This window comes from Plodia interpunctella, chromosome 9, assembly GCF_027563975.2.
Source record: "Plodia interpunctella isolate USDA-ARS_2022_Savannah chromosome 9, ilPloInte3.2, whole genome shotgun sequence".
Taxonomy (NCBI): domain Eukaryota; kingdom Metazoa; phylum Arthropoda; class Insecta; order Lepidoptera; family Pyralidae; genus Plodia; species Plodia interpunctella.
In genome coordinates this window covers 6,094,242-6,120,265 of record NC_071302.1, presented here as the reverse complement: position 1 = coordinate 6,120,265, position 26,024 = coordinate 6,094,242, and the positions used below count along the sequence as shown (strand labels likewise).

At 33.3% G+C, this 26,024-nt stretch overlaps 1 protein-coding gene across 2 annotated transcripts; it reads left to right on the top strand.

Moving 5' to 3' along the window:
• The first annotated feature begins 277 nt into the window (after positions 1-277).
• LOC128672567 (lachesin-like) lies at positions 278-22,523 on the top strand. Of its 2 annotated transcripts, none has more exons than XM_053749805.2 (11): positions 278-475; positions 10,605-10,664; positions 13,562-13,665; positions 14,191-14,398; positions 14,877-15,032; positions 15,676-15,804; positions 16,741-16,878; positions 18,619-18,783; positions 20,707-20,778; positions 21,219-21,293; positions 21,706-21,951. In XM_053749805.2, exons 1-11 carry the CDS (start codon positions 412-414, stop codon positions 21,807-21,809), a joined length of 1,275 nt encoding a protein of 424 aa, XP_053605780.1. In that variant the 5' UTR covers positions 278-411; the 3' UTR covers positions 21,810-21,951. The 2 variants fall into 2 exon arrangements, with proteins under 2 accessions (XP_053605780.1, XP_053605781.1); XM_053749806.2 differs by having other exon boundaries at positions 292-475; positions 18,634-18,783; positions 21,706-22,523.
• Positions 22,524-26,024: the final 3,501 nt, after the last annotated feature.

Sequence of the window (26,024 nt, the reverse complement as noted above, 5' to 3'; positions counted from 1 at the left end):
TATTTCTTTGTTGTATCTCTTCTTCCTAGAAACAGATTATCTTATGAATACGATCTAGCAAATCATTTTTTTTCAAAGACATAAAACTTACACTATTCATATCATAAAATATCCCCAAAATGTCCGGCCCCAAAACTTCGAGAGTCAAGCTGAAGAGCGCTAACTTATTCTTCGTCTTTTGTCTTATTTTATTATGTTATTCAGTCGCAGCGATAAAGGCTAGCGAGACGGCTTGTCTGTTCCCGGTTCCTTCCCTTGTTTATCTGGGGGTAGTTAGCGGCGGAGTGGCGCCCCGCGGCAGTGCCTCCGCTCACCGCCCAGCGATGGGACGTTCGCCCTCCACCTTCGCGACGACACGCGGAAAACCTCGACACCACAGGTGAACAAAACATCGAATGTGACCTGGACAAAATGACTCTTTTTATATATTTATACAGTGTGATATCTGTGCTACTGACCCGATGCAGCACCACAGGTAAGATAGTGCCATTAGCATTTTTATCGAGATCCTTGCAAAAAGTTTGTGTTAAATTTGAATTTTGCTTTCGTTGGAGTTTAATGAAATCAGTCGAGGTAATTGTCGTTTTCAGCGTTTAAATCGTTGTTATATTAAATTGTAATATATATATATTTTAATATAAAATATTTCATGAAGTCACAGAACTTAAATAAGTACCTGTGCATTAAAATGAAAAAAAAATGTCCCCTCTGAAAATAACCTAACTGTATAAAACTATGTATGTTAAATTGTAAAAAACTCGTGACTGAAAAATATTTGAAAATTTTAAAGTAATAAATGTATTTCCAAGGATTTTTTTACTTACCGCTAGAAGATTCAAATTCAGTAAAATTTAGAAGTATAGGGAGTTTCCTATTTATCTTAAAACTTTTTACGTATGTATTTTTAGTGTAAGAATTCTACTTTATTGTAAATCTTTGCTGTATTTATAGTGTTGTTATTTATAGGGTTGATAATAGCACGACGATTTGCTGAAGTGCCATCACTTCAGCAAATCGTTGCTAATTGTCAGTTGCTAATACTGTCTGTGACTTTTCATAATAAAAATGTTTTATAAACATTGTTGCGAATTTTTGAAGTTGCTTTAAGAGCCTCTTACGACTCCGTGATATTTCAAGAACGATAAAATGAAAAAAAATATATATATATATATATATATATATATATATATATATATGTAAACATGGATACCATGCGCCAAGCGTATCTACTGTAATACGTCTTGCGTATGCGCACAAGAATTGGACAACCTAATTTCAAGGTTCATCATAGAAAATAGCTGACCACAGTAGTGTTTTGTTATTTTAATATGATATAAATTAAATTTAATTACGTATTTTTTAAGAATTTTATTGCGTCAACTTCATCAGGAAGATCAAGTACATCACGTCGTCGATTATCTTTGTTAAAGTACCTATTATATATACATGGTATACATGACAAAATGTAGATAAAAATGTCGACAACTCAATATCCTGCCTTTATCTGTATTTGTATGAAATAATGAAACAAATTCATAGAACTTATATTTTTTTTATCATTATGAATTTATTAATTAAACTTGGATATTATAACGAATATTGCCTATAATTGGTACAAAACATATTTGCGTCTCTTTATGTGTGGTCTGTGGTCTGTTATTACAATGTAGAACAATATTAAATATTCATCGCCACGACTAGGATCAGTAACGTAATTACATAGATTATGCTTCAGAAGTTAATTACCACTTTATTTGACATGTTAGGATTTTCTACATAAGGCATATTATCTAACATTTATCTAATCATATGTTAAAGCCGGTTCATTAAATTCCATTAAGATTTTAATAATGAATTGTTCTTTCAAAAATGATAAAGATAATTATGAGGTACTTAGCGTTTTAGTTTAATAAAGGCAGCAATTTACGGTGGCGTAAGGCGTACGAGGCGAATAAGGAATGAAAAGTCTTGACAGCTGGTAGGCGACAATCGCGTTCACATAGATGATTGATGTCATGCAAGCCGCCGGTCGTAAAATCAAATCTAAACTTTAAAAAAGTGAATGTATTTTTTCTCACGGGAGGATATGCGAACTTCGGGGCGTCCAGGCGGAAACACAAATAGAAAGATGAAGAGAAATATTTTTTTACAAATACCAATCATTCCTACAACGCGATACAAATTAAATTGATCCACAGATCGATTGTATAATTAATCGGCCGACCAGGAAACTGCATTTTCATTAGGTTTATTTTGAAGTTGGCCCGAGGCTTCCAGACGTGAATGCTAATGGGAATACGCTTCAATGATATACGGAGATGGAGATAGAAAAAGAAATTTTCTTAATGGTACCTAATGGAGAATAAATCCAACAGTCTGACATATAAGTCTGTGAGTCTGACTCACCGTGTCAAAAGCCTAATATCGGTAATATCGGTTTCTCCGAAAGGGGCTGATCAATATATCTCTTAAGTTGACTAATATACAGGTGTTATATTAGGTTTTCTTTCTATACGTATACCTTAACTATCGAGTATACCTAAAGGTCAATCATGCTTGGAAGTGTAATATTTATATATATAATACATAGAGAATAATATTATTTTGGAAGTAATTCAATATCTACTAAGATTTGATTACCTAATGGAGATTTATTGACCTTTTCCCCCACTGATGTGGGGTTGGTATAGTATGTAAGTGATGACCAGTCTCTTTACGTCACTTATAATTTCAATCGATACACTCTTCCTATTTACATCATACCGCTTGGCGCAAATTAATTACCCTACTTTTTGAATTTCAAAAAGTTAAATGGAAATTATACCTACCAACGAAGCAATACAACGGCAAAGCATTGAAAACTGAAACCATCCGCTACTTCGCTTTCCCAAATGCTTGCCAAAAGCGGAGTGTGACAGAAATACTTATGTGGGAAAGCCGTTACTATATAAACATATTTACCACTATCATTGTCATATTATCGTCATTTTATGTTACTACTTTTAAATACACTAGGGTTGAGTTGTTGTTGTGTAAATAAACGAATACAACCCACTCTTAATTACCTTGGTCAAGTCATCTCCTTCAGTCCGGCAATCTTTCCCATAGTTATGGTAACTATGGGAAAGATTGCCGGAAAGCGTACCGTCGTAAGATGCCTTGTTTCAAAAACATCAAAAAATGGACGGAAGTCAAAACAGTCGAATTACTATTGTTTAGACTAGGTCTGAATAAAATCCAATTTAGGGAGCTGACGGACAACATTCGGTAGTAGGGTTTTATAAGATATGTCTAGTGGATACCTATAAGCGTCAACCATTTTGATTCAACCCATTATTTAGGACCATATTATGTCATCCATTTTCTAGTTAGTAGTCTAGACCCGTAGTCTTCATTCTAGACGTAATCGCGTTTATTATCGTATTATTTGTGAACGCTTTCGCTGAAGCGAATTTAAACAACCAAATCGTTTGTAATAATAGTAATGATAAAATTCATATTCGCACAGAGATAAACACAACTTTGTCCTTTTCTTCCAATGTAAACAAAAATGAAACTTTCCAAAAAAAAAAACATTCTACACAAATGTTTCCATAAATAAACAAAATAAATCCTGGCATGAACATATACAACAATCTGGTGTCCTAAGCGGCTTGAGATTTATTCCGAGGGTGGTATTACCCATAACATAATTCAGTTAACAAGGGGAGGAGGAGTCAAACAACGGGAGTAGCGTGACGCATCAAAGGACATCCGCCGTCGTTTCCTGGCAACCGATATCGATGGATCACCAATAAATATAATTAGACCATTTTCTGATAAATATTTTGCTATGGCATGGCTGATTCAAGATTGCGTTATGACCAAGGAATAAACTTACGTTTTATTCTACTAAATTTAGCGATACATGCATGCATCTAATAATCTCGAAAAAAGCACCTAACAGAAGTTGATTTGTTTTTTATATAAAACTTATTCCTTAATATAGTTTTGTGTGAACAAATATTGATAAATGTCGTTTCTGCAGTTGGATAAGTAAAAAAATTAGTAAATTACCTATTTACATTGAGTAAATAGATAATTTTTTTTTTAGGTACTTATATATTGAGCTTATATTTTTCTTTTATTTTATAATGATTTTGCAATTGGGTATTAATGTTTTTAAGCTTGTAATTTTTTGGTATTAATTTTCTTACTAAATTATGTTTATTAAAAAACAATTGTCACCAAATTTAAATTTGATTTTGATTACCGTAGGCGTAAATTGTAAATTGTAATCTTCAGTTGCATAGAACGATCTTAGCGCATACTGAATTATACAAATTAAACCAATCAACATAACAATAAATGTAAAATAAAATATTTTTTCTTCTAGTACCTTTAACGATATTGAATGAAATATAATTGTAATTTGGCACATAAAATAAAAGAGATCTGGTTAGCGATTTTATCATTTTTCATCTTTTATGTTATAAAGCTTCCTATTGACACACAAGGGAATAAAAGAAAACTTTGAATGTTCTTTTTATAACATAATATTTAGCAGCATTTTTTAAAACAGTAGAAAAGTTACATTTAAAAATAAGAGATTATTATTATCTGTACATACTATTGGAAGTATTTATTATAATTTGTGTGCAATAGTGCCAATTTGCTGATTCAGTAAGAAGTAATATAAATAATGCGTAATGTTATGATTTAAGATATTTTATTTCTTTAATAAATGTGGTTGTGGAAATATTAACCACATGCATGTTCTAGGAATAACTATCCACAAAATTCTAAACTGTCAAATAAAACGGAAGAATATACTTACCGCTGCAAACATCCTTTGACATAAAATTTACAAAGAGAGCAGATACTCAAATGTATGCATGTATTTTATGTTATCAAGTCCGAACATGGGTATTTCACATTCATATTTTATCTTTTCCTCTACATCGCGGGGCAATCGGATTAGATTAGGACGACCCTACCTCTTGCCACAATCTCAATCGTTATACATTATATATATTTACTGAATACAACTATAATTCTGAACTTTATGCTAAAGAAAATAAGGTGGAATAAATAATATATTGGTTCACATTGAAATCATTATTGCAAATAAGGTAACCGCTAATTTTCATTTCCTGTCAAAAGCGGTGGCTAATGTTTTATATAATTAGCAACCCGGTTCATCTTCGCACGGTCTAATAAGTTATTTTGTATGTATCTTTTGTTAATAGATTGTCTAAATAACAATGAAAACTGCATCAAAATCCGTTGCGTGGTTTAAAAGAATGCTCAGAGACAAACAGACGCGGCGGGCGACTTGTTATATGTAGTGATGATATACTAATTATCTACTTCTAAACTCGTATCAGTAACTATTATAGCTTCAAGCATAAGATGCCGCTTCTGAAGATAGGGCAAGTTTCCTACAAATTGCGACCACATACCGACGAGCAAGTGCCCACCCGCCGGGTAGTGACACTTCTCAACGCCTTGCTTAGTACTTGCTCATTTGACAAGTGTATCACGATTAGGTTAATAATTCTGTGGCATTTTATATAATTTTATATAGAAGCCGGCATGTCCCGGCTTCGCTCGGGTAAAAAAATAATAAATTGCACATATAAACCTTCCTCAGGAATTACACTCACTATCTATCGGTAAAAACCACATGAAAATCAAGTACTTAGTTTTTGATTTTACCGTGAACAAGAGAGACGCGACAGAGGACTCTGTTTTATAATATGTAAGGATGAGTATTATTAGTTTTATAGTATAGAATATAGGTGGTTTATTATGTATTATGTCTTTAGGTGAATAGATAGGAACTTAACAACCAAAAAGTAGATAACTTCAAGTGGTCGCAGATAAAAAGTTCCGAAATTTTGATTCATTTTTAAGAATTTCTCTTATATTTCAATTCTCCATACTAGTAACTATACTGGTGCTCTGGTAATTTATTGTTCCATAAATTGTACCTATAAAATATTAAACGGTACTAAACCATTAGGCGCTATTCAAGTCGGTGCATTTCGAACTGGTGCGAAGAAGATACAGCTACTACTATAGAGAGACGTTCCTGACTATCTGTAACGTATTTACAATAATGAAAGACCCTTTCGAAGTAACAAAAAGTTTATCGCAATTATAAAAATACACAAACATGGGTATATACTTTTCTAATATATGAAAATACGTTATTTTAGAAATTTCGACAACAACTGTAATAATCACACAGATAAAGATATTAGCTGCGTATTTAAAACAATTAGGTATATATTTTTCTTTTTGGTGGGTATTGTTGTATTCAGATGTTTTAATGGATACAAGCTCCACATTTATCATCCATGATGACGCGACGGGTGAAATGTAATTGAAATATTGCAAGTTACATTCGATTAATCTGGTAAAAAGTGATAAATATCTAAACACCGGCAAATTTAACTTTAATAATATTAAAGTAACAAATTGTCTCGTCCATAGCACCCTCTATGTATATACAGGTGTGCCAAGCTAGTTCGGAAACCTAAACGTAAAGCAAGCCATTCATTACTGCAGGTGGCCGGGCGACCGCAAAATAAATCCTGACTTCGCTGTGTTGTGTATATCCCGCCTTCACCTGCGGCGAGCTGCGCTGCATTTTCTCGAATCACTGCTGTGTGGAATTTTGTGATTTAACACTTTTGGCCTTTATTTACACTTCAAAATATCTTTATTGCATTAACTGCGCCAACGATTTTTCCTATTTCTTTTCATTTTTCCTTTCACCCTAAGATTGACTGGAAGAGATCTCTAACTATGTCCGCCTTGTTTTCGATTTCTAATTTGGGTATCTCTTTTTGACAACAAACAATTATTTATATTGTACTGTATTATGTGAACCAAACTTTTCAGAAAAAGTTGGTATTTGCAGCAAAAATTGGATAAGTTATTAGCTTATGAGACAAGCAAAATTATTATCAATAATCATATATAATTATTATATTACAGGACAATAACTATATGATCATCTTTACCTCTAAAGCGCGAACTAGATTTTATTACTTAATGGGTTTGAAGAGAGCCATTCATTACTCTAACTGGAGCTCGAGCGGCCGCAGAATAAATCCCCTTTCCAGTTTACTACAGACCTGCTCTAAAATATCAAGTGAACTCACGTTGTAGGTACTAATTAGTAGTTAGTTACCTTTGTAATTAGTTGTACTACTAAATTTCTAGAACGTGATGAATGACGCCGCTAATTAAATAACAACTATACTTTTGTTTGACTATTTTAAATTATTATTTATCTCGCCCATTAGAGAATACTCTGATGGGCGAGATAAATAATATTTTTTTAGCGAACATAACCAACTAGGAATGCCTAGTTGGTTATGTTCGCTACAAAGCCCAGGTCCGCTTTCCATCCTTTTCTCTTCCATCTTCGACATGCTTGATTGTAAAATCATTAGCACGCATTATCAACTTTGATGACGTTAAGGCAAAAAGTTATTTTGATTTTATTTACATACATCATTGGTTATAATAAACGGCTCAATATACGGGAACCTATGAAAGACATATGAGGAGGCTATTGCCCAGAAGTGGGACACATAAACAGCTAATTTTAAAAATATATTTTAAATAGTTTATATAATCTAGTATAATTTCTTTAATATAATTTTTATTTTATTTTTTAAAAACCTCGAATTGTACAGGTTCAAATTTTCCCTCTATAAATAGCTATATCAATATCCTTAAAAACAAGGTGCCGCTCATAGTGACAAAGATAAGTTATTTACATATTTAAAGCTTCAGCAGACAATAACATGGTCTGACTTACACTACTCACACATACTTAATGAAACAAAAGACATCTATAATTAAATTCCAATCGATGTGGAAAGTATTATTTCATAGATTTTATTGATCTCTTTGTATTTATATACACGGCATGGAGAGTCGTATTAATTATCTGTTAATAGTTCAAAAGTGGGATTTAATTCTTAAACATTGCAATTGTAAAAAATTAATCTATCAACTGTTTATTAAAAAAAATTGACACCTGCACGTCAAACATATTAGCTGCGCAGGACTTCACCGCAGAAATTTTGTGATAAAAAGTACCCTCTGTGCTATTTCAGATTATGTATCTTTGTAATTTTCATTAAAAAAATGTCCAGAAGATTTTTCACGATTGAGTTACAAATATACTTACTGTTTTTTTCAGACAGACAACCAAACTTTCGCATTTAAAATATTATTATAAATAGTAAAATAATAATACTATCATTTTATCAATGCTGCAAATATGGCTAAAACAAATACTATGCCTAATGTGAGTAGTTATGCAACAGAATACGGACAAGTTTTGAATTTGCCAGAATTCAATCCACTTATGAGAGAGTTGCCAATTGGTCTGGAGGCGTGTTTACTCCCGCCGACCCCGTGTCTCCCTGGAACCGTGAGCATCCCTATACAACGAACTACGAAACTATATTTTTAAAGAGAGTACGACAACACAACAACATATTTTTACGCTAGCATCAACCGAGCGACATGTATTTTTAAAACACAAATCTATAAAATTGGAGTCCGTCCGATTTTTGCAAATATTTTATCAGAGCCTGCTCATAAAACAAAAGCGCTATTTTGGGGCAATGGATAGCTATAAATATATAAAGAAAATAATATCCGCGAATAAATTCTTTGTTTTTAAACAAATAAAATTATTACTAGTTGTGACTAATTTGTGACGTTGTGCACTTTTCCATGCAATCGGCGGGAATTATCTTAGCTGTCATCTGTCATACTGTGGAAACATATTGACTATAGAATTTTTGATTATAGAATATGGAATAAAATGTGACTTTATATTTTTTTATTGCCAGTGACATTAACTAATAATTATATTAATAAGTAAGAGTCTCTTAGTGTTGTCATGATTAAGTTACGTTTCGGATTTTGAAAATCTATTGGTTTTATTGAATCTTTTTTTTATTCCAAACATTGTCATAATGCGCATAACAATGCGGTTTTAATTAAAATGTAATTATTTTTCAGATCTGTTATCAATATTTAGCAAGCCGGATGGAGGGCAATGCTTGCGACCACGATTCGATTATGCTGATTACATATTCATTTATCAACAATTAATTATGAATTTATAATACATACATACGGACCGCTTAACATTATTTGACATGAGAAATATTATTCATGGAACCAGTACGAAACTGAAACTTGTTTACGCGCACTAATCCCTGGGTGAATCACTAGATAAAACAAGAAAAATATTTTTGTTCTCCGAATAAATGTCTTGTTTATTTTTAACAAACGAATATAGAACTACCTTCATAAATATAATTCCCGTAGATACATAGCACTTAATGGATACTGTTACTCGTATTACTATCTAAGGAATGCCGCATCCGTGGTTTAGTTAGAAGTGTTATTTATTCATAACTTCTGGACGATAATGGAACAATCCTGTCGTTCCTCACTAGGGCTGTCATCGTGACACGTAATGGTACAGACGACTGCATAACAAGCTACTCTACATTGATCTCTAAATCACAGTAATAGGGATGAATTCACAATTGAGTCTTGTATTGAGAGTACGCGTTCACAAAAAACTTAGCCTAGTTAACGCAGGGATGGCACACTTAATGCACATTACTTAACGCTATTCGTGTGTCAACCCTTGTTTTAAGTGGCCCATTTTACACGTGTTATGAAATTAACAGGGCTATGAAACATTTTTAAGCGATTATTTATCTTTTTGGGTTTTGTTAAAATATTGCCGGCACTATAATAATTAATTGTGAACTTAGTTGTTAATTGGATTTTCATGAGTTAGTGCGGTATGTAAGTCGGCTATTTTCTCTATATACTTACTTATTCCTATTTTTGTCTATAATGTCTCAGTATTGTCCATAGTTACATAATTATACATATTATACTTTATATGAATACATTTTATACATACTACAACAATAAATCGTAAAGTACAGCAGTAACCCACTTTTGATCCGAATTCACTTTCAAAATACCTATAGATGAAACAACAAAAATTAACAAAATGGCTTTCGCCAAATAAACCTTTGTGTTTTTACATCATCGAAACAAAAACAATTAGTTTCAATAGCGACTGTGTGCCAACGTATCCGTTTTTCCGGAATGCAAGATTTATTTTATTTTCCACAAAAAATGTTGATGTGAAAATTAACTGAGTTGAAATTGTGGAAATAAATGTACAAATACACTTTAACATTAAGAATAACGATATCAAAACTCCTTTTGTTTATATTTTTTGAAAACGGATTCTTTGTAGAATTAATAAAATTAAAATAATAAAAAATCATTCATCAATCAAAAAATGGCGTGTCCTGAGACGTGTTCCATAGCGCCTGATTGAATAGCACTTTCTCTATTCCATGAAGGTGCTATTCAGAACGATAGGTGCTATTATTAGCAGGTGCACTTAGTGGACTAAAATTTATCGCACCATTACATTTTTTTTTCCACGAAGAGTAATCTATATATAGCCTAGTGTAGGGATTAAATTATTTTAATTTTTATTATGATAGCATTGTCTGTATTTAATTTATAACATAGTCGTTTGATTGCAGGTCGGGAGTTGCCGAGCGGACAGAATGTAGTTTCAGTGGCGCCTATTGAAGTTCCTGACGGTGAGTGCATTCACTTGTTCACAGCTATAGTCTACATCACATCAACTTATCCAAAATCATTGCAAATTCGCCCCTATTAACGTTGCATAGAGTTTCATGCGTAACTAGACACGCAGTTGACTGTACATCAACATGACTGCATCTGCCGTAACAGAAGTACGAACACTATTTAGGTAAGGTCCATGCACACAGAATGCGTATACAGTACGTGCACATCAAAATTGTATGGAACGCGCCTATACACACTGGCGTTACCATACGACCGTGTTCGGTGTGCATGGATGGGCCTTTACGGTAATTCAGCACGACGCGTTGTGATTGTGACCGATGTTTTCGCTATTAACATTATTGTTGGAGTGTATAGTTATTCGAGTATTATAATAATTATTTATTATTATTTTCGATGAGTATTACAATTATTAGAGTCGTCGTCGTTTAGCGTTACGCCGTTTAGCTAGGACGCCGGGTAAAGTACATTAACGTGTCGGTACCTACCATAATTAGGATAGGAACACATTGTTCACTCTAATTAGCTTGTTTGTAACATTCGTCATTTCAAGTTACAAAATAGAGTGATGTAGGTAATAACTAAGTTTACAGGTGGAAATTTTATTTTAGTTAATCATTTCATTGCTGCTGAATCATTTGATTATGCTTTTTTAAAATCTTTGCGTTGAGTTAAAACGGAAAATAATTATTTTTTATTCGAAAAATTAGCAAAACTTGTAGAATAATCGTTGTTGAATTATGGTACTATATATATGATACATACTTACTCACAATTTATACAGATGACACAACGGTCGAACTTCGCATATTCGAAGTGACTAAAATACAGAAATCTAACTTCTGTGAAACAAGCAATAGCAATCTAAAAAACACTGGTTTGGGATAAAAAAAAACCGTGTCTCCCATTCCCACTAAAAGGACAACTCTCAGTGTAACAGCGCGGAACATTCGCACGGGAATATATAACCATTTGCGCATTACAACCACAATCTCTCGGGTCTTTTTGTGTCGTGTAAGTTTTTAAAGGTCCAGATTTAGTGGGATTTTTACCATTGGCCCGATACATTATTTTGCCGGTGAGAGATACCGGGACAAACCTCTATTTGTCGTTCGCGGACCGGACATTAATCACAGCGCTGCGTCGCGCGTGTTCACTGAATTTCTTTTATTGTTTGTGGAAGTGACTAGTTTTGGCGTTCCCTATGCTCTGCCCATGGACTTAGTAAGTACTTTTGGTACATGTACCGAGTACCTACTAATTCCATGGCTCTGCCTTATTAAAAATGGCTGCTGTCATTTTTATGTAAAAAAATATTCATTATGGCATAAAGCATCACAAAAGTAAAGGCTTAAAGCATTACAATAACATAAAGCAATGTCTATGTAACATAAAGCATCACAATGCGTCATGTATTTTACTTTAATTACAATTCAATTGAAGCCAGTTTTGCTATTGACAGATACGAAAAAAATATTAAATTGAGTAAAAAACAACCTATAAAAAACCTTTTGCACCGAAAATTCTCGGCGTTTTCACAACAGCGGATGAAAAACAATGCAACTTTTTGAGTTCCAAACTCGTATTGGCGACTGAATGCCAAAGTAAATGATTTAACTATGCATTATTTGACTGGCAGATAATTTATACGAATAAATATCAAACAGAACGTTAAATCACATTACAAGTAACGTAAAATACAGTTATATACCTACGAAATTAAATATGTTTAATATAAACCTAAATTCCCAACACGAGTCTTTATATATATATAATCACTGTTTTTAACCGCTCACATTTTTTATTATTGATGCCGCGAAATATACAACAACAACATACTGACAACTAATTAATGTAAATCATTTGTAGCTTGCGGGTTACGTGTGATTATCGGTTTAGTCACGTTAATTATAATAAAATTATTGTGAATTCATATATTTATGAATCCTGTGGAATGTTTTTACTTTCAGTATCGACACACACATACAGCGGTTATAAAATGTCATAGAAAAAACATAAATCGCCGCGATACCAAATTTTCAGGCTTGATATGATCGTATTTTGTTTTATTATGGAAACAGCGAATTATTACATTCTATTGAAATGTGTATGAAAACAACTGAATTCGGTAATTCGCTGGACGAGACGAGTGGAATTCGAGACGGAAAACAGTCCAGACTTCTTGGCACCGAAGCGACATCATTTTTATCGACACAATCGATCTAAAACTTTAGCACTAGTAAACATGTTTACTACTTATCTCTTATAGTCTAGATTCTAGTGCACGGTTTAGTGATGATGAGTAACTTTACGTGTTGATCTTGACTAGGCAAATGAAAAAAAATCGTTATAAATTATGCGCTCATTTTACTAGGTATATAATCGAACAAAACTTCATTTACCTCTGTAGAATTCCGACCGAACTAATAAATATAACACACGGAAATCGGCACAATATCAAGGAAGCCCTGAAATAAACACACTGTCTAGACAAAGTAAAAATGCCTAAAAATAATTAAAAAATTGGAAGTGTGAATACGTGACACATTAAAAATAAGTTAAATGGAAAATCTTCCTTCCTTCCTTTTCGAAAATTGTATAGTAATTCCTATATTCCGCCTATTGCTGAGCTAAAAACCTCTCCTTTTGTACGCCGCTAGAGAAGAATTTCTGTCCTATGCTTCTCTCATCCACATACGCCCAGCAACTTTGGGTATGACGTTGGCCCATCTGATTCCAAAAACATTAGACATGTTACTCCTACTCGGTACCATTTATTGTCTTACAGCGTAGCAATTTTAGATTTGCTATTGACACGCAAAGAAGAAGAAATGCCGTACACTAGCCGGTCCCTTCGAGTAATAATAATGACCGTAAATTATCCTTTCAGAATCGATGTACCCTCGGTTTGCGGAGCCGATACCCAACGCCACAGTCACAATCGGCAGGGACGCGTTGTTAGCCTGCGTGGTGGACAATTTGAGAGGGTTCAAGGTAAATACAAAAATATATATTTGAATAAAACATATAAGTTCAAAGCAATGTTGTGTCGAATAATTTATTTTGTAGGCATATTACTTACAGCTTCTAATAATTTTCATAGAAAATTCCTTTGAAAAAATGATTTTATTGTGCATTAAATATTTTGCTATTGGATTTTTGTTATTGGAATAACATCGTTAGGTACATAAAATACTTACACAATATTATATACTTTAGTGAAAACAAAAAATAGTAAATCGCATATTTAGCAAAACTGATAAATTATTTCGTTATGGTATAAATAACATAATAGCATTTTTTTACCCAGTCAAGAACTCCACATATTTAAATACTACACACGCACTTATACTGCACCGCTGCTCCCACTCGACAAGATGTCATTCATTGAAAGAGAACCTGTGTAGTCAGTCATATTTTACATTTATAGATAAGAATGTATGTCTACAGAGGAAACCTTAAAGCACTTTTCTATTCGTTTTAATATAGAGATATACGAATGCTATTAATCCTTCATAGGTAGCATGGGTCCGGATGGACACGCAGACGATCCTGAGCATCCACCACAATATAATCACGCAGAACCCTCGCATCAGCCTGTCGTTCAACGACCACCGCTCCTGGTACCTGCACATCAAGAACGTGCAGGAGGTGGATCGCGGCTGGTACATGTGCCAGGTCAACACTGATCCTATGAGGTCTAGGAAAGGATATCTACAAGTTATAGGTAACCTTTCTCTCATCTTCCCATTTGCGTTCGGAGCTGTAAAGCCACGAAGCCCAGGGTCAGCGTATGAATTATTTTACAGTCGGTCGCCTGCCTAACGTCAACACTTTATGGAAATGTTTTAGATGTCTAGTCTATAGTCTATAGGTAGGTAATTACCTCGAAGTACATTTACATGAAGGTTATGGCGTGGTCCTATTATGGCGTGATTTGAAAATGCAAAGATAGAAGTTGCTATAATATGATGGACAGATACAAGTATTCAATTGAAGTGGAGTTATACATACGTGATTCTGATCATAGATTATATTCACAAAAATAGAACAACATCATTCCGATACTATTATTTTAAAATTCCACCTCTACAATAGAAAACGAGTCTATCAACCAGATTATTACATTGTGTGCTCAACCCATCAGCTGTCACGTGATAGCATCTTTGTATAAATAAAACATTGTAATTTGGTATTTACTATAGTGCCACCATCAATCATCGACAACATGACGTCTACGGATATGGTGGTGCGTGAAGGCTCCGACGTGACCTTGCAGTGTCGGGCTACGGGTTACCCCGAGCCCTACGTCATATGGCGAAGGGAGGACGGACAGGATTTTAATTACAATGGATTATCAGGTGCGTAACTCGTTTCATTTATATAATTTCTGTTTTGACATGGTACTTTAAAATGTAAAATATGATTTCGTACATTAAAGCTTTAAGCTTAAAGCTATTTAAGCCACTTCACAGAATGCAATTAGTCTCTTTTGGATTTATAACAAATAATGTATAATAAATATAGTCCGAGTAATGAAGTAGTATTTTCAGTATGTATGTTCAATATTAAAATGCATTCGAACGTATTTTGAAGTCATTTTAAAAATATAGTCGGAAATTCACACAAAAGCAAACTCCATTTTTAACGAGATGCATCTGGCATGAACTTTAATAGAATAATAATATGTGCCGCACTGTAAGTATTTGTGCTACGTCTTACGTTTTCGTCACACGAATTTCCACGTGATATATGTGAGATTCTGACAGTAAACCTGGTAGACGGCGAGGTGCTGCGAAGAGGCCATTTTTCCACTTAAATTCATTACCTACTGTTATGTACAAATGTGCATCGTGCATAGATATTCACCCTACATATATTGACTTTGAGCGTGCGAACCACAACTCAAACGATGCTAAATCGGTATCCTTTTTGGTGAGTTTTGATGAGGCTAACAATATTCCCGAAATTCCGACGTGTGATATTCCCCCTGGTTGTCGACAGTGAGCGTGGTAGACGGGGAAGTACTCACAATAACGAAGGTGTCCCGACTACACATGGGAGCGTACCTATGTATCGCGTCGAATGGCGTCCCGCCGTCAATTAGTAAGCGGATCATGCTTATGGTGCAATGTGAGTAGACAAGTTGCTTAATTAGATATATTGTCAGGATAATTGGGAGATTCTTTATTGGACAAATATAGACTAATTAACTAAATAATTATTGTGAAAATATTATTTAAATTACTGAAGAACGTCCGTTGAAAAAAAAAATCGAATATTATGAATTTGAGAACTGAGAATACGCTCGGATAAGGAGAAAAATATTGATATATTGTAATAGTAAAATGGGCTCTAAAACCTACCTGGGGTTTCGGTACAGTACAGAAGCCCTAGATGATTGAACGAGCAAGTCATTTGACAAAAAGTAGATGCATAAAAGCAAAAGAAACATTTTTGGAATGAGGTGGGCTAGTAGGTGGACCTTTAACAGCTGTCAGAAATATTGTTTTACCAATATTAGTACTATGCAGAATAAAAGGCAATTTGAATTCATCAATTCTCAAAACATGAAATGGAATAAGCCAAAATTGTGTAATCCCATAAGAGCGACTAGTTGATCGGATTTAATATGAAAGACCTACAAAAATATTTTCGTTTCTATCGAAAGTTTTTTCAGAACACAAACTAGCAAGTTATTGTTATCAAACCGGAAAGGTTTTGTTGTCTTTCAAAATAACATTTGTCAATCATTTACTGTCATTTCAATACTGCTGTATTTACAATAAATATATGACGTTCCATGGGTATCTGTGGTAGATTTTTTACGCATATTTCTGTAATCTGCTACTAAAACCATGAAATTAGATGATACGAATTACTTATTAAATCTATGCTAAAAACCTATTCAGATCCAAAAATAAACTGTCAATGTGATTACGTCACCTGTGGAACGTCACAATGTTGTTATACCTATCTATGTTTTCAGCTCAAAATATTAACAGTGTGTAAACAAAAACTCAAAAGTAATAAAATCTATAATAATAATCGTTACTCGGTTTGTGTCAGTTCCACCAATGCTGTCAATACCAAACCAGCTGGAGGGCGCTTACATAGGCCAGGACGTGACGCTGGAATGTCACACGGAGGCGTTCCCTTCTTCCATCAACTACTGGACCACCGACCGAGGGGACATGATTATCTCCGGTAAGACTTGTATAGAAACAAAATTCTTAATAAAGGTGGTTCTCAGAGCGTTTCGACCACTGCGGCCGCGCTGTAGTTTGAAGGATCAAACTACATGAAAAATTTAAAGAAGATTGATTTAGCAGATAAAACGTGAAGAGGTGACATAAAACTTACATTCGCAATTATAATATTAGTTATGATGCACTATCCAACTTAACATCGAACAACTGAAATATTTTTTTAGCCTTAAATAGCCACATAATAATGTCAACATTAATGGCCGAAGAGGGGGACATTGTTATCTCATAATTATGGAAGTAAACCGACATGGTCTATTCTTTTCAATAATTTTTAAAATTATTCATTGGAAATATTAGAGGTTATCTAAACATTGTTACGTTTCATCTAAGCCATCCTTTCTTTGAATCGAAATTTAAAAATAATGAACACATTTAATTTTAGAAATACCAAAGTTTTAAATGTCATAAGACTTATAATTTTTTTTTTGAACCTCGTCTTTTTTGTACGTTTATCTTTTCTCAGAAAAAAAGATTTAATGAATATCTTGTGAAGAGCATCATTTTACTCATTAAAATTTACAAAGTAGTTCAATTTAAACAAGTCTTTTGAATCTAATTGGGTTTTTAGTGCCTATATTTCATTTTAATTAATTGGCTTTTAATTTTATGACAAAAGAAGTCAAACAATGAATAAATATCTAGAAACTTCTGACGATAAACGGTATTAAAAATCTTCATAATAAGTATAAAAATTTCAACAATATTACAATAAGAAATTCATATCGTTCAACAGTTCAGTCCTATTTTAATTTCGCGACTCTGGAGACCACGTCTTGAACTTTCCTTCGACGTCGTATCTCCATGTTGCGAACTCGATCTTGCAGTTTGATGCCGAGCATAGATCGTTCCATGACCCATTGCACTACCGCAATCTTGTTATATGGTTCCTTTTGTAAGAGTCCATGTCTCGGCACCAAAAGGAAGGACTCATTGTTTGAAGAGGCGGGTTTTTAAGCTTTGCGGTACGTCTCTATTTTTTTAAAAGTCTGCTAATTTACTGAATGGGGGAGCATACTAGCCGTATACATGGCTATACCTTTATATATCTGTTTGTTTTTGTCAAAGGATAAACAATGACCCAGGTATATAATACCTATTTATCAACCACATATCTATATACCATCACCATGAAATACAATGCTCATGAGCATTGTAGAGTTTAACGAAAATATCGAACAATATTTTACTTAACCACGCATTACACAACATTATTTATTGCGAATTATAGCCTATTATATAGGATTAGATACATATTTTGAGCAACTTACCATGCAGGTGACTGTACGTACCTACCATTTATCATGTACGAATAAGTAAATGCGTGGGCCGCTGTCATATATGGAATCGAACATATCATTGATTTATGAGTTCATAATGAAAATAGTTCGAACTTCGGGCATATTCTAGCACAGTTGAACGAAGTTATATTGATCAGGCTGGAACTCGACGTGTGCTCTGCTTTGCTCACTGAAGTTTTGAATGACCAATAGAATTTCGTTGTCGTGTGAAAAATCGAGTGTCAAAATTTACGAAATTCTACTAGTTTAGAGCACTACGCATGGGTATAATATACCTAACAATATGGACAAGTTTGTGTGAACAAATTCTCGAGCAAACACTAGGTATTATTTAAGCACAAGTACTAGCAGTAATGAATACAGGTTTTATATTTAAGTAGAAATGGAAATTGTAGGTGGCAAGTACGAAGCGTTCCCAATGGACAGCGGGTACAACAAGTTTATGATGCTCAAGATAAGGAACATAACGAAGGAGGACTTCGGCTTTTACAAGTGCATCGCGAAGAATTCCCTCGGAGAGACGGACGGGATCATCAAGTTGGATGGTAAGCTCTTTTATAGTTTATACTTTATAAATTACTCTTTTTCGTGAGCCCTAGAATTCACCTACCACTTCTAAAAAACTTTTTTAAAAAACCTTTTTCAAATTAATTCCTTTTACAATGTGTTTAAAATGTGCTTACGACGTCAAGTTAATAAAAACCACAAATAAATAACACATGTGATTTAAATAAAATAGAAATAAAATCAAAACTCAAATTGAAAAATGAATCTGTGATGACATATTTGCAATTTACGCACTGGCCAGAATTAAAAATTAGCAATTCGAAAACGGAATAAATATGAGAAACAAAAAAATCCTAGCTTCATTAATGTCGGGTAAAATCGTAGATTAGGACTATACGATAAGACAAAATGCATTCTGTCTTTGATTTTGAAATTTAAAAACATCTTACACGTTGAAAAGATTCTCATTAGGTACACCGTTTCGTCAGCCATCAACAAAACACCGTTGCGTGTCTACATGCAGCGTCAACAAGCTGATACCGATACGTTCCGTCACAGATTATATAAAACTAAACTTCCGTGCATGGCACGCGATGTTGCCAAAATGATAAACATTCGTCATAACATTATATGATGACCATTTCACAGAATGAAATATCCTCTGAATATAAATACTACGCAACAATTATTTTTATGAGTAAAAATATAATGTATACAACATATAAATGACTTATCAATTAGGTATCATAAATGACCTATGAAATGGACTGTGATGCTAAAAAGCAAGTTGCTAAAAGCTTTGTTCACTTTATTTCCAATTAAAATTTGCACTCAAACAAAATAAGTGAAAAGAAATAAACTTAAGTGATTAAAATAAGTAAAAATTCTGTTCAAATAGTTACTTATACCTACTTAATATAGACTGTCTAGACATCTCTTATTGTCACAATGTATAAAATATTTCCTTTGCGAAATCAAACGCCTATTCATTTTGTCCTTATAATTAAATATAAGAAAATATGTATATTGAAAGTTAGGTAATATTTATATTAGAGGATACGGCGTCAAGATTTTAAAATTTACACATATATGCAATTGATTGTATCCCAAGAACTAACTCAGCCAGAGTGACGGAAGGTTGGATAACGTAATGCGACGCTGTGCTACTGTGACGACAACATAGCCACAAGTAAATATACGAATATTATAAATGCGAAAGGTGGATGTGAGGAAGAATGTGTGTGAAGATGTTTGTTTCACGTAATATCTACAAACTAAAGATAATATTTCGATGAAAGGATGGATAGGATTTTTTTTTTTTAATTCGCCTAAAATAGCACTTAGGGTAGTTTTATGTCGAAATTCCCAAGGGATCAAAGCCGGGCAGGATTAGTGCGTATATATAACATGGAAAAACGCGCATCGGCGCGCTGCAATACTGCTTTGTCGCTGACGTAGGAACCGGATAAAGTTTAGGAAATGGGGTCGAATTCAGTTTACACTTTACAGCGAGGTGGAGGTATTTCGCATCATCAATTGGGTCAAAACTTCACTGCGGATGTGAACTCGTATACTGCATATTGCAATGGGCTGATTAAAATGTTTTCCAACTTTGCTAACTTGAGTTTCGTTTATATAAATTTGGCATTGATTTAAAACAGATTTTCATAACCTTTTCACATTAATTTCCCAGCGTGAGCAAATATTTATACCAGTGATCACAAATGTCTGCGGACAGACAAATGTCTGCGGTTCTGGGCGTGTCGTATTTATCCGTTTCTCTATTTGTGTCCATCGGACTCACGACAAAAAATTGTGTGGGCCGTTGAGTGTTATCCATTAAAATGTGTGTACTTTCGGAATCGAAAATATATCATGTTTAATGTTCATGTCAAATATAAACATTTTCATTTTATATAGGTGTCATATCAAATCATAAATAACTCCTGATCAATTTACAGAAATCCCCGCGCCTCCTTCGGCTTTTACGACTTCACCGAAACCTTTGGACAATGAAACCATTAAGAAAAAAGGTAGGTATATATTTACACATAAAAACATTTTTAATGTTTATTTCCTAACTTTTATATCTTTGCTATATAACAAAGATATGTTTGGTATTTATTGTATTATACTCCTTTACCGTATTAATTCTAATACATATGTAATAAAATTACATCTATACATCTGTCTGCTAATCTAACTCTATAATATAATGATATTAGGGTTATATTTGCTCAATCAATTTATAATTAGGTGCATGGAAAATTGCATGTTGTATGGCTTCTACACACTTTCCTACACAAATAGGCAATGTACGATATATTCGCTATAACCATAGGCACATAGCGTAACATACGTAATAGTAATATCATTTTCTCATTCTGAGCTTTACCGGTTACTTCCTCAACCGTTAAGAGCCGGAGCCCAGGGTTCGCTGTCTGCACTTTAATATGGTATAATATATCAACAGATACTAACCGAGATCAGAGGAACGACGCAATCAGCTCGAACTTCCACGGAGGATTCGTGCATAGTTTGGGATTTGGTAAGATATTTTCATTTCTCTAAATAAGTGTGATGGTGGTAAAAATGCGTCGATTTATTTCTTTATACCGATATAGAAGTTGCCATTTGTTTATTTGAATGCGTAAAATAGTTTCATATTGCAAAAAATATTTCTATGTAGCTTCATTCACGAGTACTATACAACGGAATTAACTTAAAAAACCTATCTGCTTTTTCATGTTGCCTTCCCTTATTACATAGTATTATAACATTTATTTATACAACGTTATACCGAGTAAAATATGAATTAGAAATGAAACAATTCCGTGACGACAGGTAGAGCTGTTGCCAAAATTCCTAAATTCTTCAATTTACATTCGAAATGAAGTCTCCAAAACTCTGCCAAATATTTAATTATTTCCTATAATTTTCAAATGGCGATTTTGTTTCAGATTTCGGCGAAAGTGATTCGGCATATCGAAGCAAGGAATCTGTTCTACCTTGCGTTTTAATTTTACATTTAGTTATATTATTAAAACACATTTTCTATTCCTGATAAACACAATTAATTCGTCTAAAGTACATAATGATTTAATTTTACTGAATCTTTTTATATTACATGGACTGGACAATAACATTTCTTTTTATGAATTTGTGACAGCAACCTACAATAGTATCTTTTAGCTTTGAGTACTAAATCAAATTATTTGTTTAAGACTTCAGAAGTAAACATTTTAATGTCAGTAAAATAAATTCAAACAAATTTGATTTTATTTCCTTTCATCTTTATACGAGTCAAGATATTTACTTTTATGTTTTAGGAATGCCTAATGATTTGTTTGTTAAGTAGGTATATGTTTAGTTTAGTGATATGACATGAACATCATTTCGGTAGGTACATTACCTACACAACTTTTCTACTACATCGATTTTGTATAAAGACGCCTAATTAGATATTAATATATGGTGACTTGTCCACTTTGAAACTTGGTAGAAACTTTCCAATCAAATGATTTAGATTTGATGTATACGGTAATGAAGTGTAATTATACGTAATCTACTCTGCTTTAGTAGATAATGTGAATATTATGTTCGACAAAAGCAAAAGGCAATTATGTACATTTTTTATTGATATTTAATATTAGCCAACATTGAAATTTCAACTAATAGGTATAATATGACATTTCATAATTTACTCAACTCAACTGCTACAAATGGGACTGCCAAATAAATGTGTAAATTAAAAATAAAATTAATGCTTAAAAAAAAATATTTTATTTCACCAGCCTTTTTTTACTCGTGCCTTCGTTGCTAGTTTGTTTGCCAATGTACCTGAGTATTGACTCAGATATGCAATATTGTATAATCCAAAGACCTGGTAGAATAAACTATGCTGCTAAAAAATTACAAACCTAGATGAAAATGGTCAGCATGTATATGCTAAGAAAGTAATTTGAAAAAATCCCAAGTAATATTATTTATAAATGCGAGTAAGTTTGTTTGTTACCTCTTCACGAATTATCTACTGGACTCATTGTTATGAAATTTAGTACACGGGTAGAAAATAACCTGGAATAACACATAGGGTACTTTTTATCCCGAAATTCCCACGGGAGCGAAGCCTCGGGGCGCTGCTAGTAACACATAAATCCACAATAAATTACGCTAAGTCCTTTAAGCTTGTATAGAAAATAATCGACATTATTATTATAAATAATTTATCACCAATACATAATGTATTATTCACTTTTGTACTAATATCAGAAAAATATCTATACAGAACTCAATAATGTTGTGATGTAATAAATTTATTCAGCATATAGTATACCTGCCAACTACTCATCAATCATCTCTGCCGTTGCGTTCAGGGTTGTGAAGCCGCAAAGCCCAGGCTCAGCGTAAAAATCTCTTAAAATTTTGAAGATACGACTGTGATTTTATACATACCTGCCAAGTACTATCATAGTTTATTTCATCAGCACAATAGCATGGAGTTATCGAGGTTCTACAATAGAGTCGCAGCGACAGGAAATATTAGCATACGTAAAACTTCTTAAGAATTTCGAAATAACGTTTTAAAATGCTCCGCAAGAGCTGCATTGTGTGTACAGAAAGCGACGCAAGTTCCGTAAAAATATTTAACTTATATATTACTAGCGGCCCGTCCCGGCTTTGTTCGGCTACTATACCAATTACAACCATCCTTAGCAATCACACTATATATATATATTTATTAAAAAAATCGTCATCAACCGTATTTAAATCCATTGCGTAGTTTTAAAGGTTGAAAAACATTAAATGCATAGGGACAGACAACGGGAAGAGACTTTGTTTTATTGAAGAAATAAAGCTTGAATGTTTCACAAATGCAATATTATCTAATGTTTACTGTAAGTTACCTTCGTATCAATGTGCAGGGAGCACACATGGCCTGAGAGCATGCGAGAAGACAGTGATGAGTACAGAGGAGGCGAGTGAGGTTTGTCAGGACGAGGTCATCAGATCGTGACAAGTAGAAATCTGTCTGGCGTTATAATATGTATGTAAGTATAATATACTGTAAGACTATATCCTATAATTGTCTCATAAAAGCCTCTCCTGTAGTGGTCCTTTTCTGGGGCGAGAATCCACACCCCTTAATAAACGTTTCATATCCATAAATAGATATTCTATCTGGGTCTAATTATGTAGATTCAAAATTAAACTAGCAATTGCAACTTGTAAAGTCATATAGCGTTTGTTCTATTTAAATTCGATAATTGAAATAATTCATTTAAAGAATGTATAAAGGAAGGAATGGAAAGGATACGCTTTTAAAATGCAAAAACTTTCTAGTCGCGCAAACCAACATAAGTGGTAATATAAATTGAAGATATCAGATGCATTTAGTATTGATTTTTTCAGTCGATAAAACAATGTTTTTTATAAATGTTTCCTTCCTTCTCTTTTTCATTATATAATCAATGATTCTATATTCATTCAGTCACTATAATGTATTTTGGACATTCATTTATTTTAGCAGTTATTTACTAATGTGATGCAACTTAAAACTACTAACAAGGAGCTATTTGTATGGAGAAATGTAAATGCCTCTTCCTGCTCACATCCGCGATAAACAGTATTTATTTTGCCGCGGTTAAATTAAGTACAAGTGTTGCAAACAGCACTTGCGTAAGTTAAAAGTAAAGTATGTTTACTCCACCTTCCTTTAACTCGTGACAAATCACGTTCTTTATTATTTTCTAACAGTAGAATAAAACTAGTGTATTATTCTTATCGAATTTTCTAGTTTATATATACAAAAATGCATTGAAAGTTAATTCGTAAATTGAAAAGTTAAATTCTATATTTATATCATAAAAAAATTGATGATAAATTGAGTTTTTTTTTACGAATATTTACCACTTCGTATTTGTCGTAGGTACGTGGCGAATAAAATCTTCGAAAGCTAATTGGGAACAATGCATTACCACAGAAAGTTGCAGGCGTTCTGTCGTAAAATTACTTCAATATTTTAACGTTTATTTTTACATGGACCTCAAGCGAAAATACAGCTGCAACTGAGATCTAGGAGAGAGACCTGCATTTATGTATCATGGTTACAGTATTCTTATTTACAAAATTGATACAATAAAATAATATTGAATGGGTAGTATAGATTTTATTGAAATTGTTCGTGCATTTAACTAAAATATATTGGTAGCCTAAATACATTGTCGAATATATTTTTGCATAATATGAGAAACTAATTGCTAATTTCGAAATTGATTGGCGGAATTTGAAACAAGCTTCATCCGGACACCTATCATATAATGTATTAAATTAACATAATCGGAAACTGTTGAAACATCTAAGTTGATTAACAGATATGTGTATTACAAACAATTAACACAGTCACTGCATGGTAGGTATTTCATGAAACCAGTCCCACATATAGCAGTATATCACTGGAAAGATGTTACACGTCAAGGCTGTATTGACGTGTTTCATTAGTAGGAACCGTGGAAAGTGCACTGCCCCTTTACTATCCGGACGAATCGATACGTTACTTAGTAATTTACTGCATTCGAGTTTTATACCAGTGAATTTTCAATCGAGCTAAGGTGCCAATCTCACAAATTCGTGCAATCACAAGCTTTATTAGCGCCACGATAGGTGCTATTCTTGCGTTTCAAAGTTGCACATAGTTTTATTATGTAGGAACGCGGTAGGAGCAAAACGTGGCTTAAAAACACAGCTGGAAATGCCATCCCCCTGTTCCACAGTGAAAATAATTTGGTCAACATTCATGTTAAAATGTGGATGTGATTGGATTTTTGAATTCGTGTAAATTAGCTCCAAATATGTTAGGGATATAAAAGTGGCCAAAATTAGCCTTTCTATGTTTCAAAGCTTTAGCTCGTAATATTATAGCAGGTATTAATAAAGAATGACAAGGAAAATATCCAACGTTGCAATCATTTTTAAAAGTAATTTTCTTGTCTCAGGTTAATATGTCAATAACAGTGACGCCCTCGCCGCGTCCTGTAAATTTGTTACCTACTCTGTAGAATCTAGCATGCGTGACAGTAAATGTAGCTCTGACAGTCGTAAAACTACTGACAAGTTTCGAATCATTTGAGTGGCATTTGGTTGGTACCGTATTCTTATTTTAGAAAGTAAGAACCTATGCAAGTTACTTTACTACCTGATTTTGATGTTTATTAATATTTCGCTCGTATAGTTAATAGTGGTTCAGTTGTAGAATTAGGTACATTACATATTGATTGGA

Coding starts and splice junctions, on each gene's coding strand:
- LOC128672567 (XM_053749805.2), top strand. CDS start 412: ATGACTCTTTTTATATATTTATACAGTGTGATATCTGTGCTACTGACC. Junction 14,399..14,876: donor AGGATATCTACAAGTTATAG/GTAACCTTTCTC, acceptor TATTTACTATAG/TGCCACCATCAATCATCGAC. Junction 15,805..16,740: donor GATCATGCTTATGGTGCAAT/GTGAGTAGACAA, acceptor GGTTTGTGTCAG/TTCCACCAATGCTGTCAATA.